Source organism: Cyanistes caeruleus, chromosome 22, assembly GCF_971803275.1.
Source record: "Cyanistes caeruleus chromosome 22, bCyaCae1.hap1.1, whole genome shotgun sequence".
NCBI lineage: Eukaryota > Metazoa > Chordata > Aves > Passeriformes > Paridae > Cyanistes > Cyanistes caeruleus.
In genome coordinates this window covers 565,136-578,552 of record NC_141722.1, presented here as the reverse complement: position 1 = coordinate 578,552, position 13,417 = coordinate 565,136, and the positions used below count along the sequence as shown (strand labels likewise).

At 53.1% G+C, this 13,417-nt stretch overlaps 1 protein-coding gene across 12 annotated transcripts in view; it reads right to left on the bottom strand.

Moving 5' to 3' along the window:
- Positions 1–583: 583 nt before the first annotated feature.
- The window catches only part of SPEN (spen family transcriptional repressor), a 62,245-nt gene continuing 49,411 nt past the window's right edge, over positions 584–13,417 (bottom strand). For 7 of the 12 annotated variants that reach the window (XM_086860728.1, XM_023940332.2, XM_023940334.2 and 4 more), the window contains 5 exons: positions 4,260–12,189; positions 3,420–3,815; positions 2,587–2,781; positions 1,775–1,933; positions 584–1,110 (listed from right to left, as the gene is read on the bottom strand). In XM_086860728.1, the coding sequence (XP_086716854.1) occupies positions 979–1,110; positions 1,775–1,933; positions 2,587–2,781; positions 3,420–3,815; positions 4,260–12,189 (8,812 nt within the window). In that variant the 3' untranslated portion in view covers positions 584–978. The remainder of the gene's footprint in view (positions 1,111–1,774; positions 1,934–2,586; positions 2,782–3,419; positions 3,816–4,259; positions 12,190–13,417) is intronic. The other 5 variants (XM_086860729.1, XM_023940333.2, XM_023940335.2 and 2 more) reach the window with 1 other exon arrangement.

Genomic DNA, 13,417 nt, shown 5'->3' with positions numbered 1-13,417 from the left:
ATTAAAAAAAAATGTATGTTGTGGGGATTTGATTTTTTTTTTTTTTTTTTAAAGTCAGTATTATATATATTTATATATATTATATATATATTTATATATACACACACCCACTGAGTTCTGCATATCCCACCAGGAAGGAAAAATGCTCTCCCTTTTGTTTTGTTGTTTTGTACTCTCTTGTTTTGCAGTGTAAACTGTACATCCCAGATGACGAGAAGATGGCTGCAGCAGGGGCAGGTGGAGGAAGAGGAAGGTTCACATCCGGAAAAAATACCCCCTCCCCCCCCCGCCCAAAAAAAAAAAAATAAACAACCCCAAAAGAAGGGAAAAAAACCCCCCCAAAAAAAACAAAACCCCAACAAAACAACCAATAAAATAAAAAATGACTGTGAAATGCTCCTTGACCCACAAATCTCAGCAGAGTCCCTGCGGAACGTCCACGGCGCAGTCAATGTGTGTCAAGACATCCAGAACGTCACAGCGTCTCCAACTGTGCAAAGTCCGAGTCACTAATTTAGTGCAAAGGCAGTTCAGGTTTTTTTATTTTTTTCCTTTTCTTTTTGTTAAAAAAAATAAGCCATCCTTTTCTCTTTTTTTTTTTTTTCCTCTTTTTTTTTTTTTTTTTTTCTTTTTTGTGTGTTTTTTTTCCCCAAAAAGGAGGCACAGGAACCCGAGCCCAGTCCACCTGCTGAGTGCATCAGTTGTCCATATGCTAAAGCAACATGTAAACATCCAAGGTTTGATCGAGGCCGGTTGGGCAGGAGGCTGGTTTCTGGCAGCATTTTTCTTGTTTCATAACCTTCTCTCCTTCTTTTGAATTTGTTTTATTTTAAAATTAATTTTTTGTGGGCTTTTCCGTTGTTGTGGTTTTTTGTTTTTTTTTGTAGTTGCTTGGTTTTTTTTTTTTGCTGCAGGGCCTTGGAAAAATTAAAAAAAAAATTAAGATTAAAATAATAAAGTCAGTAAGTGGTAAACAGCTCATACCGACGCGATGACAATCATCAGGTGAGGAGAGATGTTGGAGATGCTGGCGAGGAGGTCTGGAGCCAGGCGGGACAGGTGGCTTTCCGAGAACTCGCAGGGTGGGAAGATCTGCAGAACGTAGGCAGGCTGCAGGGAGGGAAAAACCACAATCAGAGATGTGTTTAAAAATGGGACATTTCAGTGATGTTCTGGGTGCTAAAAGGATCCTAAACCTTGTATAAAACAAAGCCGTGTTCCCCAGGGGGGAGTTCTCCACACCACAGGGGTAGGAGCTGGCTGATTTTGCTGGGAAAGGCAGAAAAATTCCCATGAATTATCATTTCAGTGGTTGCTCTGAGTTCTGGCCGCTCATTCTGGGCTCTTGACACCCAGAATTCAATCACACACAGGTTAAACTGCACTCAGTGCAGCGACACGCCTGCATGGCACCAAATGCATTCTGCAAGGAAACACCAGCTGCTCTGGAAAAATCAGGACATGGGAAGAAACAAGGATTCTACTTCAGAGATAAAGAGCTGGGAAATGCATTTGGCTGTTTTCAGCCCAAGACTGGGAACTGAGAACACACCAAACACACATCTGGGATTTTTTTTTGGCTTTGGGGTCACTTTCATCAATTCCATCAATGATTATATCGATGCCATCAGTAATTTCTGGATCTCCCCCCTGTGTTTGGTGAGATGGAAATGTGGGGGCTGTTGGAGCAATAACCCCAGGTGGCTCCAGCAGAGCTGCCTGTGCTGTCAGGGTGGCTCTGGTGTCTCTGTGGCATTGCAGGGGCTCTCTGTACCTGGTTGGAGCCGGGGTTGGGGACGTTGATGATGCCTGCAGCCTGCTTGGCCTGCAGGTAACTGATGAAGGCGGCCTTGAGCGACTCCGTCTGACTGACCACGTCCTCCTGGTCGCGGCCGCAGGGCAGCGCCAGCAGCAGGCAGTAATCGCTCTCCACCTGCAAGGGAAGGACGTGTGCAGGGAAATGCTGCATGAGTGCGGGTTTTCCAGACACCCACCTGCTACCCAGGGGGGAAAATCCTCGCTTTAAACCCCTTGGTGTTACAATTTCTACCCCAGAGCTGCCCCATTCCCAGAAGTGTCCAAGGCCAGGCTGGGCAGGGCCTGGAGCAACCAGGGACAGTGGAAGGTGTCCCTGCCCAGGGCAGGGGGTGGGATGGGCTTTAGGGCCCCCCCAACCCAAACCTGTCTGGGATTCTGTGATTCCAACACGTGCTGAGAGCACGAGCACAGAGGAAAGGACTAAAAATGGATTTTCATGGTCACCTGAACTCCCCACCTTACTCAGACACACTGAAGGCAGCAGGGTTTGTCCCAGGGCTGAGGGTGACTGAAAGTTTTCCCAGCTCTCATTGCCTTTTCCAGAAATGCAGTGTAGGAGCTATTGCTCATCACCTGCAATCTGTGTTTCGCTCTCGGGGTTCAAGGAACCGGTGTTAATACCGGAACCCCAAAACAGAATTGTAGGGATCTCCTGGATTGGAAGGAACCCCCAGGGATCACCAAGTCCAGCTCCAGGCCGTGCCCAGGATGGAGCAATCCCATCCCTGTGCATCCCACAGGGCCCAGCCCATTCCCCAGTGCCCTCACCATCATCCTCCGAGCCACCCCCTCCAGCTGGGAGGCCTCGAGCCGCATGCGCTGCGCGATCCGCAGCGGGGGCCCTCCCTCGGGCGCCGGCAGCGAGCGGTGAGCCAGCACGTTGTTCCCCGACACAAAGTGCAGCTGCACGGCCGCCGTGTCGTTCTTGAGAGCCAGGAGACCCTGCCAGACAATGGGGTATTTCTGGGAAGAGAGGGAGATGGGAATTACACACGAAGCAAGGAGAGTGGGATCTGAAATCCTGCCTGAGCTGCTTGGCTGCCACCAACGCTTCCATCCGAGGTTTAAAGGCCAGCCTTGGGTTACATCCTGCTAAATCTGGAGTTCAGCCCTTTTCCTTCCAGCTGGCCGCTCTGTCTGGGTGGGAACCCTCATCCCAATCCCTCCACCACCCACCCAGCACAAGGCTGCTCCTGAGAGCTGCTTTCCCTTTTACAAATGGATAAACTGAGAAATAACAGCAGGAGAAGAACTGCTCGAGGTTCTATGGGAGACATTTGGTGCTAAACACAACTCCCAGCTCGTAAATGCTACCTGCTCCTCCCTCCTCTTCCTCATTTTCTACACTTGTGACAGTAGTTTTTTATTTAAATGAAATACACCAACACTCTCCCCTGCCCACGAGGAAACACTTCCCAGGAAAACGCAAAACTGACTTGGAACAGCAAACATGGCTAAAATCCATCAGGGACAAAACAATGCAAAAACCAAACAATGCCTTTTCTGCATCCTAAGTTTCTGGTGTAAGAAAGGTCAGATTTGGTGCTCTGGCTGAGACAGAACAAGGTGATTTCCCCCTGGATCAGGAGCACAGCACTCACCGTCAGGAGCTGGACCATGTCCACTGGTCTCTGGGACACGGGGTGAGGGGATGGCTCCTGCTTGAGCGTGGACTGGGGCTCCGGGCGGCTGAGGGGCGGCCCCGAGGTCGTGGGGATAAACATGGATTGTTTGGGAACCGCCTGGGGCTGGTGCGGTGACGGGAGCTCCTGCTTCATGGAGATGGCGACGGGCGAGGGGTAGGAGGTCTGGCTGGTGTCCCCCTGTGCCCGCTGGAGGTGGACGTGGGGGTCCATCTGTGCCGTGTGCCTGTTCACAGGGGCGTGGTGACTCTGCTCCGGCCCTGCTGCCGACGGGCCCTTGGCATCCTGCGGGATCTGAGGGGTCTTGCTGCGGACTGGCTGGCTGGGGTGCGAGTGCTCGCCCTCCGGCAGACCCTGGGAAACAGGCAGGGGGAAAAAGGCAAGATCTTTAGGCTGAGGGTGTGTTCAACCCCATCATAAAGCTGCCAGGACACCACCAGGTTCCTGGCAGACACAACATGTCACACCCATGTCACCATGCCCTGCCGTGGTGGCACCTGGGGCAGTCCCCCACTTCCAAGCCCACCTGAGCTGAAACCCCAGTCCCTGAATCCTGCCCCAGGCCCATCCTTGGGCTCACCATCCATCCAAGGATGCCTGACCCACCCACCACCTCGGTACAGACCAAGAAACCTGCAGGCAAGCTCACCCTTCTGGGTGGAGTCCCAGAGCAGGTCAAGAAATGGGTTGTTTCAGCTTCCTCTGATGCTAAGCAGCATTTTAATCCCATCACCCCACAAGAAACAGCTCAAACCCCTCCAGATTCCTGGGAGGGAGACAAAGGATCTCCTTTCTCACCTGGGACGGGGTCATGCTGCGGGAAGGCAGCCCGATGGGCGAGGCACCCGGGAACTGCGGGTGCCCGAGCTGCGCCGTGTGGTAATTCCTCATGTCGCCGTAGACCGAGCGGTAATCGTGGAAGGAGCTCCCGGCGGGATGCATGATCTGCACCCCGTGTGGGACCACCACGGGCTGCGTCAGGGGCAGCCCGGGCAGCTGGCCGCCCGAGGGCACGCTGAGCAGCCGGGGCTCGCTGTGGGGAGAGTGGGCCATCTTCCCCTCCGAGGATTTGGGAGTCTCTTTCCCGGGCTGCGGGGTCTTACTGACCGGGGGGGTTTTGACGGCCCCTTCGGGCGTCCGGGATTGTCGCGTTTCCGAGTGGTGCTCGCCCACGGTGGCCATGTGCGGGTGCATGATCATCCTGACGTCCCGCGGGACGTTGTACTGCTCCAGCCGCAGCCCGCCGGGGTGCATGCGGTAGTCGGGCTGCATCACCAGCACGTCCGACTGCACCGGGGCCGGCCCGCGGCACACGGCCGTGTGGTGGAAGTGCAGCTCCTCCTCGGGGGGGTGCTGGGAGGACAGCGGGGGCATGACGATGTCTCGGATGGGCGCTGGCTGGGGCGTGCTGGAGCGCTGAGGTTTGATCTCCATCTGGGGTTGCAGAGCAGCGCGGGGGGAGTGCAGCGCTTCTGGGCGGATGCCGTAGGGAATGCCGGAGAGAGGAGGGGTGTTCATCCTCACCTCGCCTTGGGACAGGTGGCCCAGGGACACGGTCTGCGTGACGCTGTGGGGGGGCATGATAACGGATTGCTCGGGATGCATGCTGGATATGTACTGAGGAACGGGGATTCCCGGTGCCAGCATCACCGGGGTGCTGCTGGCCAGGGCCGGAGATGAGGTACTGCCGGGGTGACACGCCCGGGGGAACGGCGACGGCGAGTGCCCGCTGGTACGCGGCGAGTGCGGCTCCTGCTTGGTGACCCCCAGGTGGGAGATGGCCCGGTCGGTCGGGGTGCTGGGGCCCGAGCTGACGTGGTTTGCCTCCGAGTGCATCTTCCCAGAGAGGGAAGGGTGGTGAGGACTAACTCCAGGACTCAGATTGGAGGGCTGCAGAGTCTTTGTCTCTACTTTCAGAGCAGCTGGGTCAGACAGTTTTTTGTTCACGACCATCTGGTTGTGGACCAGCACGGGTGGAGTGTTTACCGTCTGCGTGAGGACCTTGCCGGGCTGAGACGCCGTGGTCTGCACAGCGAGGTGGGACGAGTCGGGCTTGTCCAGCGCGGCGCGCTCCTGTTTGACGGAGGAGATGACGGGCGAGGTGTTGTAGGGCTGTGTTCCGAGTACCAAGGAAGAATGGGTGGAAACGGTCCCGTAGCCCGCCGAGGTCTGGGAGCCTTTTGATGCTGGCTGGGACGGCGTGAGAGGCTCCTGTTTAATCTGAGACTTGGATACAGACTGCTGGAACTCAATGTCCACAGCGCTGGCCGGGGGAATCTGGCTGATCTTGGCACTGATTCGCTGAGGGCCCTCTGTCTTCTGCCCCGAGTAACTCAGGAGCACCACACCTTCCGAGGTGTTCACCCGCAGCCCTGGACTGGACCCAGTCTCCACAGGCCTCTCCTCAATAATAGACATTGATCCTGGATGAAACCTGCTGTTATCATTTGTACTTGACCTCTGCTTATATTTTGGGGAGGGAGCATTGACGAGGCAGGTCTGGGTTTGGGGAGCTTGTTTCACCAAGGTGATCCTGGGAGCCTCCTCCAGATCCACGCTGTGGGGCATCCTGCTGATGACAGAAGTGGCTTTGGGAGCAATCACGGTGTTGATCTTTTCCTTCTCGCTGAACACCGGTGCTTCAGCCACTGGTGGGTCGAGGGCGTTGGTGACAGGAACAGCTGGCTTCTCCTCAGAAACCGGCTTGACGGCCTCCACGGCAGGGTGGAGAGGCGCCTCCTCCAGGCACGGCGCGCTCACCGGCTCCGCATGCGTTGTCGTCACGTGCGTGGAGGTTATGCTCGTTGCCGAGACGTATTTGGGCTCCATAAGTATCTTCCTCAAAGTGCTGGAGTTGGTGTCGATATCCGAGGCCTTCGTGTCCGGCGGGAGAGCAGGCGGGGGTGTGGAACGGGCACGGGGCTCCTCGTGCCTGACCATCCACTCGGGCACCTTGGCAGCACCGGAGTGAAGGGGGACGATGGTGGTGGGCACCGGCGCGGGGAGCTTGGCCACCGCCGTGGAGATGGCAGGAAGGGCTGCGTTCGGGGCACTCGGCGACGTGATGGGAGCGCTCTCCAGGGGCGACCGGATCTTGAAGCCGCTCTGACTCCCCTCGTCAAGGGGGACCGGTGGGGCACCCGGGTCCAGAGGAGTCGGAGTAGGCACCTTTGGAGAGGTGCTGCTCTCAGGGACAGCCTCGTGTGCAGCCAGGACGTCAGCAGCCACAGCCTTGGTGACATCAGAAGCACTTGGCTCCGTGGACGCCGTGGGTTTGATATGCTTCTCCTCCTTTGAGGCTTCTTCAGGTTTTGTCTTTACTTCGTTGGCAGGGGGTGATTTGCTCTGCACCCTCTCCGGCTCAAAGGTGTTGACTTCGGTGGCATCGCCCTTCCTGCTCGTGCTCTTCTTGCGTCTCTGCCGCGTGGTTTTCTGACGGCCCTTCTCCTTCCGAGCAACTTCAGCCTCCTGCAAGGTCTCGGCCTCCTGTGCAGAGTTGGAAGATTCACTGAAGCTGACCTCAGACTCCTTGCTCTCAGTCTCCAGTGCCGACGGGACGGAGCCGGGCACCGGCTGCACCACAGGCTCCACGGCAGCCTCAGTTTCCAGGATATTGTTCACTGCCTGATCCGTCTCAGGCTCCATCTCCTCCCGAGGGGACTGCAGCACCAAGGGCTCTGTAGGGATCTCAGCCTCAGATTCAGCAGGATATGTTGGCGGTGCAGGGAAGCTTTCCGTCTCCCCAGAAATATCGTTGATGATGGAGCCGATGGCTGCTGCCAGCTCTGTCTCACTGGCCTGGTGCGCAGGTTTATCTGCCTCCTCCTCCTGACGGACTTCAGCCACATCTGCCGTTGGCTCTTTGTAGGCAGCGATTGTCGGAGGAGTTTCAGTGAGTTTTGCAATGTTCTCCACTGCCTGCTCCAGCTCAATCTGCTTTGCCAACTGGGCAGCCTCAGGTGACTGCCTGGGCTCCCGCATCACCTCCTTTTCCATTTCTGGGAACGAATCTTCTACCTCATTCTTGGAGAAGTGGGGTGGCAGGATGTCCTCTTTTGGAGGGCTTTTCATCTTGGGTGGTGACACTGCCACTGGCTCTGCCTCCTCTTCAGCGGGCCGCAAGGCACCCTTGACTTCGTCAACGTTGAGGCGTATTTCTACGTTTTTGAGACACACGGATGCCTTATCAACAACAGTCTTGGTATTTTTGTACCTTCCCCTTTTGGATTTCGTAACCTTTTCTGGCACCGGCTTCTTCTCAATGATCTCGACTGTGGGGATTTCTGGCTGGTTTTTCTCCACATCCAGCTCCTTCCGATCACGTTTCTGCTCGCTTGCAGTCGGCTCTTTCTCAGTGGCTTTTGCTTTATTGCTGCTGTCACCGATGCTCGATTCCTGACCACTTCTTTCAGCAGCATCTTCAGATTCAGCCGTGGTATCGGCTTTCAGCTCATTCTTCCCTTTCTTCCCCTGCTGGCTGGTAGCAGCTGATGAATGAGTGTGTGTGAGCTTCTGGGATCTCGGAGACCTCCAACCTTCTGCAGGTTTAGGAGCTTCCACAGTGTCTTTAGTTTCAGCCTCCTCCACCTCTTGTTGTACCGGTTCGGTCTTTATGGGAGAAATGTCCTCCTCTGGCTTACGGCGGGTTTTGGGAGGCCTCCCCCTCCTCGGGGTTGTGGGAACAGTTGTCACCGTTTCCTGTGGTTCCTTTTCCACCCTCTTCCTGGTGGATCTAGTGACCTCCATGGAGTCCTTCACCGGGGATGGGCCTTCGTTGTCCCCTGTGGTAGCGTAGACCGACCTCACGTTTCTGCGTCTGGTCCGGCCTATCGGCAAGCTCAGCTCCACGTTTTCCGGCTCTGCAGCAGAACTCGGGGATTTAGCAGCATTCCTTGAAACCTTTTCTGCCTCCACTTTCAATTCAGAAAGCTTCTGGGTCTCCCCACGAGGAGAGCTCGACCTTTTCAGTTTTTCACGGTCAATTCTTTCACTCTTCCTCGTGACGGGCTTTTCCGTGACGCTGGCTGCAGCCGACTGCACCGGAGTCTTGGACCGTTTACTTTTGTAGGATTTTTTATCTTTTACAACAACTGGAGGCTCCACTTCCATATCATTGTCGGAAACAGGTGGCAGGACCTCAGCAGCCACCTCCACCTTTTGACTCACACCAGCATCGGTGTTGGCAGAGGGTGAAGGATTTTCCTCTTTAGGTTCCACAGCCTCATCTGACTTCTGAACTAGCTTGGGCGGAGGTGGAAGCAGCTGGGCAGCCTCAGGTTCTGGATCTACGCTGATGTCTGCATCGGAAAACGAGGCCCCAGGAGTAGGAGGTTTGGTATCCAAGTACGAAGGATGCTCTGTGGCCACTGCATCTTCCTCAGGTGCCAGGGTTGTAGCAACAATTTCTTTACTCGCTTCTACAACCGGTGAAGGTTCTGATTGCTCAGAAGGTTCCATTTTGACAGGAGCAGCAAGTTCAGGAAAAGGTTTTTGTTCCTCTGCTGCAGCAGCAGGTTCAGGTTTCTCTTCTTTGACAGAAGCAGGTTCCACCAGGACCTTTTCACTCACTGTTTTCTCAGGAGCGATGGGAGCTGGTTCCTGTGGGAGGACGGTGACTGAAGAGGGACCAACAACTGAGGAAGGTTTCTGTTCTGTTTCTTTACTATCAGGAACTATTTCTGGAGTTTTCGGCCGGTTTTCTTTATCTTCCTGTTTCTCCATTTCTTTTGGTTTCTGATCTTTCTCCTTCTCTTTCTGCTGCATTCGTGTCAGCTCAACAAACCTACTGTGGAAGAGAACCACGGGCTCTTGCACCAGATCAGCTGTGCTGTTTGTTCCATCAGAGGAGGACTGTCTTCCGTACAACCTTCCAGAGATGAAGTCCAGGTCATCATCCTTCCTCTCTAAATGCTGCAGGCGTTTGGAGTCCTGTTCAAAGATTGAACTGTGCAAAAACCGAGACGCGAACAGTTCCTGCCGCTCTTGTTCCTCCTCTTTATGATCTTCTTTCTTATCATCCAGTTTTCCACCTTCGGAATCAGTTCTGATTTTTTTCTTTTTCATATACCAGGATGGGATAGGCCTTGGAGCCGAGTCAACCTTCTCTTTGTCTTTATTGTTTCTGAAACTAGCAAACCTTGAATCCCAGTCTAGAAAGGACCAGTTTTCCTCCCTGGAGGAAGAGAGGGATTTAGCCCTTTCAAGCAAGGCCTTTGTGTCAGGTGTGATTGTCTTGTCCAATGCAAAAGAGTAGAATTTGTTTCTTTCTAGGGAACTGGACTGGAGTCTTTCCTCTCTTTCCCGGAACTTCTCTTCTCTGTCCCTTAATAAAAAAGACAGTCTGGAGCTCTCTAACAAGGACGAGGCTTTTGGGGAATGGGGCTTGTTTTCACCATCATCATCTGAATCTGAAGGGACCTCCCCCGGTTCCAGATCTCGGACAGACCGTTTCCGTATACTGTCTCTTTTCACAATGCTGCTTGGAAAGCTGATATCCACTCTCCCAGGCTCCTGCTTCGCTTGGGTTTCCCACCTACTCGAGTCTTCCTCAGAACTCAGCACAGAGAGTTTTATTTTAGCCATTTCTGCCATCTGCTCCCTTCTGCTGGAATCATAAGGATTGAATTTCAGCGAGTCCTCCCTCACAGTTATGTTGGAGTATGAAAGACCCTTTTCTTCTATTTTAGGTGACTCTTTGGTTTCCTTCAATGGCATTAGCCTTGGAGAATCAAGCGTGTCATCATCCTCATGGAAGGGGAAGTGCCTGATGCTTGGGGAACAGGACATCCTTTCGGAGTCCTCACTCACCTGACGAGAACTTCTGTAGTTCCTTTCTCTCTTAGTGCTAATTTCAAAGTCAAACTGGTCAGTCTTTTTCCTTTTACTTGGTGGAGAGTCATCGGTGACATCCTGTGGAGGTTTTCCCACCTCATGAACCAGACTCCGCTTTTCATATTCATCCACATCTTTCTTTGGACTGCCAAACTTCTCTGACTTTGCTATCTCCATTTCCAGCTGCTGTTTCAACCTGCGGCTTTGCTCCATTTGTTTGCGGTAGCTCTGCGTGTGGTCAATGTCTATGCTGATCTTCTCCTCCGTGTCAGCCGACTGAGGCTTCTCTTGGCCGAGTTTATGCTCTGGTGTTTCTTCAGGAAGGCTGGAGTAGTTCTTCTTTGTGTCCTCTCTCTCCGTTCCCTGCTCGTCCAGCAGTGGTACCTGCTTATGCTGGGGTTTCACTGGGTTGGGTTTTTTAGGAGGGAGTTCCTGAACTTCCACAGGTTCCTCGGGTGCCTCCATGAGCCTCGCCTGCAGATCCAGGGTGGGACGCACGCCAATCCCACCAACATTAAGAGTGTCCTGAATTTCTTTGGGACTAGTAACAGGAATAAGTCTTTCCAGTTTGAGTTTTTTAGATTCCCTTTTAAGCATCTCCTTCCTCAGGGGTTTTCTCTCCAATTCTCCTTCCCTTAACACTGGTGCTTCTCTAGATGATGCCGTCGCATCAAGCTGCTTTTTCAAAACCACACGTGAATCCTCCTCATCTTGGCTGCTCCGTTTTACATCCAGTTTTTGCCTGTCAGGTTTAGGATTCGCATCAGCAAAACGCCTTTTACGAGCCTCCAATTTGTCCAAATCAACTGCATTGGCCCCCTCAGAAGAAGTTTGTTCTGTCTTCAAGTGCTTTTTGGGTTTCATTTTTCCCTCCTTATCCACCACCTCGATGTGACTGGCAAGGGCTTTCTCCTTCTGTACCTTGGTTCTGACAGGTTCTGCTTTCGACTGCTCAGACTTGGCTGGCTCAGCCTGGGACACCTGGGTTTTCTGTTCCAGCAGTGGGGATTTCAGAGTGTCGTTATCCAGCTTCGCCCTCAGCTTCTCCAGCGCAGGCTGATCGATCACCTTCCCCTCCTTCTCCTTCACCCGGGTCAGCACAACACAGGGCATCAGCTCCAGGCGGTTCTTTGCTGTCCCTTCTTTGTCACCCCTCTCTTTGCTTTGTTTACTGTTGCCCTTCAGTTTTTCTGGGCTGGGCTCTCTCTCATTCTCCTGATCCGTTTCCGAGGACTGAGAGCTGGGCGAGTGGATTTTTGCTTTTCGTTTCTGCTTATCCGTTTTCTCCTTTTCTATTTTTTCCATCTTTTCCTTCCTCACCAAGCGCTTCTCCTTGTCCACCCTCTCCTGCTCGAAGACGCGCTCCTTCTCCACTTTCTCGTTTTTTGCGTATCGTTCCACGCGGGCTTTGTCAAGCTTGTCGTATCGCGGAGGGGACAGCGAGCTGCAGCTGCCGCTGCGATCCGAGGACCTGCTGTAAATCCTCCTCTCCGAGTCGCTCTGCAGCCGCTCCGACTGCGAGGGGGACGCTCCGGGGCTCTGCGGGCGCCGGGAATGCGTCGGGCTCTGGCTCCGCTCGATCGGTCTCCGTTCGTGGTCTCTGTCCCGATCGGATTCAAACCGTTCCCTCTCCCTCTCCCTCTCCCGCTGCCTGTAGCTGTACTCCCTGATGTCCTGCTCGTACGGATCTCCCCGGTAATCCCGGTACTCGCGAGGGTCGTCGTAGTATCGTGGGTCGTAGTAGTCTCCTTGGTAGGGATCCCACTCGGCGTAGAATTCTCTGCCCCGAGCTGGGTACTCCCTCCGAGGATCCTCAGGATACGTCCCTGGGGTCCGCACGGTCTCGTAGTAAGTACGGTCAGGGGCGTACTCGTAGGATCCTCTTCGCTCGTCTCTGCTAAACATAAGAACAAACAGATTCTAGTTCTCCTTCCCAACCAATGTACTCTGTTACCATCAATTTATGCTGCCTAAGGAACTGCTTTCTGATCTTTTCTCCTATGTGCATCAAGCTGCGCACAGAGGCTTGGCAAGGAGTCTGTGTGCAGTGGGCTAAATGCTTTTGTTAACTTACCAAATACCAAATGTACTTCATGGGTAGCACCTTAGCACCTCTCCCAAGCACTGTTTCACCACCTTCACTCCTTTGTTTTTGTCAAATTCCAAACTTGCGTGCAATGAAGGTAAAACCAACGCAGCACCTGTGCACCCACACAAGGCTGGCAGGGTGAAGACACCCCCTTATCCACAACCTGAGACCTTCATTTGACTCTGAAAACACGAGTCAAATCAAAGTTCAGGAGTGGAATCTCTCCATTACTAAGCAGCAAAGTTATGGTTAAGATTTCTTTAAAAATCCTAAGTCTTGCAAGTGATCTTTTAATTCCCAAATTAGCTCCTTCACTGCATGTGATCTGCTGGCGTTGCCTGTTTACAGTAAAACCAAGTGAACAAATATCAGATTGTTTATAAGATCAGATTAAGTCATTCAGCAAAGTAAGTCAAGCAATTAATGCCGTTATTTCAGTACCTCCAAGCAGTAGAAATAAGTCATTTTTAAGACTGAACATGGGAGGGAGGTGGAATAAAGGTGGAGTTCCAGCTCCCCACCAGTACAGAGTGTTTTGCACACTCTGTACTAAGCTGGGCTCTGCTCCCAGGGAACAGGGACAGGACAAGAGAAAACGGCCTCAAGCTGTGCCAGGAGAGGTTCAGGTTGGACATGAGGAAGAATTTCACCATGGAAAAGATGGTCAGGAAATGGAAGGGGCTGTCCAGGGAGGTTTGGAGTCCCCATCTCTGGAGGTGTCCACGGAAGGCCTGGATGTGGCACTAGATGCTCTGGGCTGGGGACAAGGAGGGGATCAGTCACAGGCTGGACTCGATGGCCTTGGAGGTCTTTTCCAACCTAAACAATTCTGGGATCCTCATAGATTTATCTGGCTTCACAGTTTATGTTTTATGTTAAAAGCTGGCAACTTCCACCTTTTAAGAAAAGTACAAAATTGAAAAAGGGACAAAACCTGGAAGATGAAAATTTCATCCTGCAAGTGAAGTGGGATGTTGTGAAAAGCAGCAGTGAAGTTAAAAATATCCATCAGGTATTTTGTTTTTTCATGGTTTTT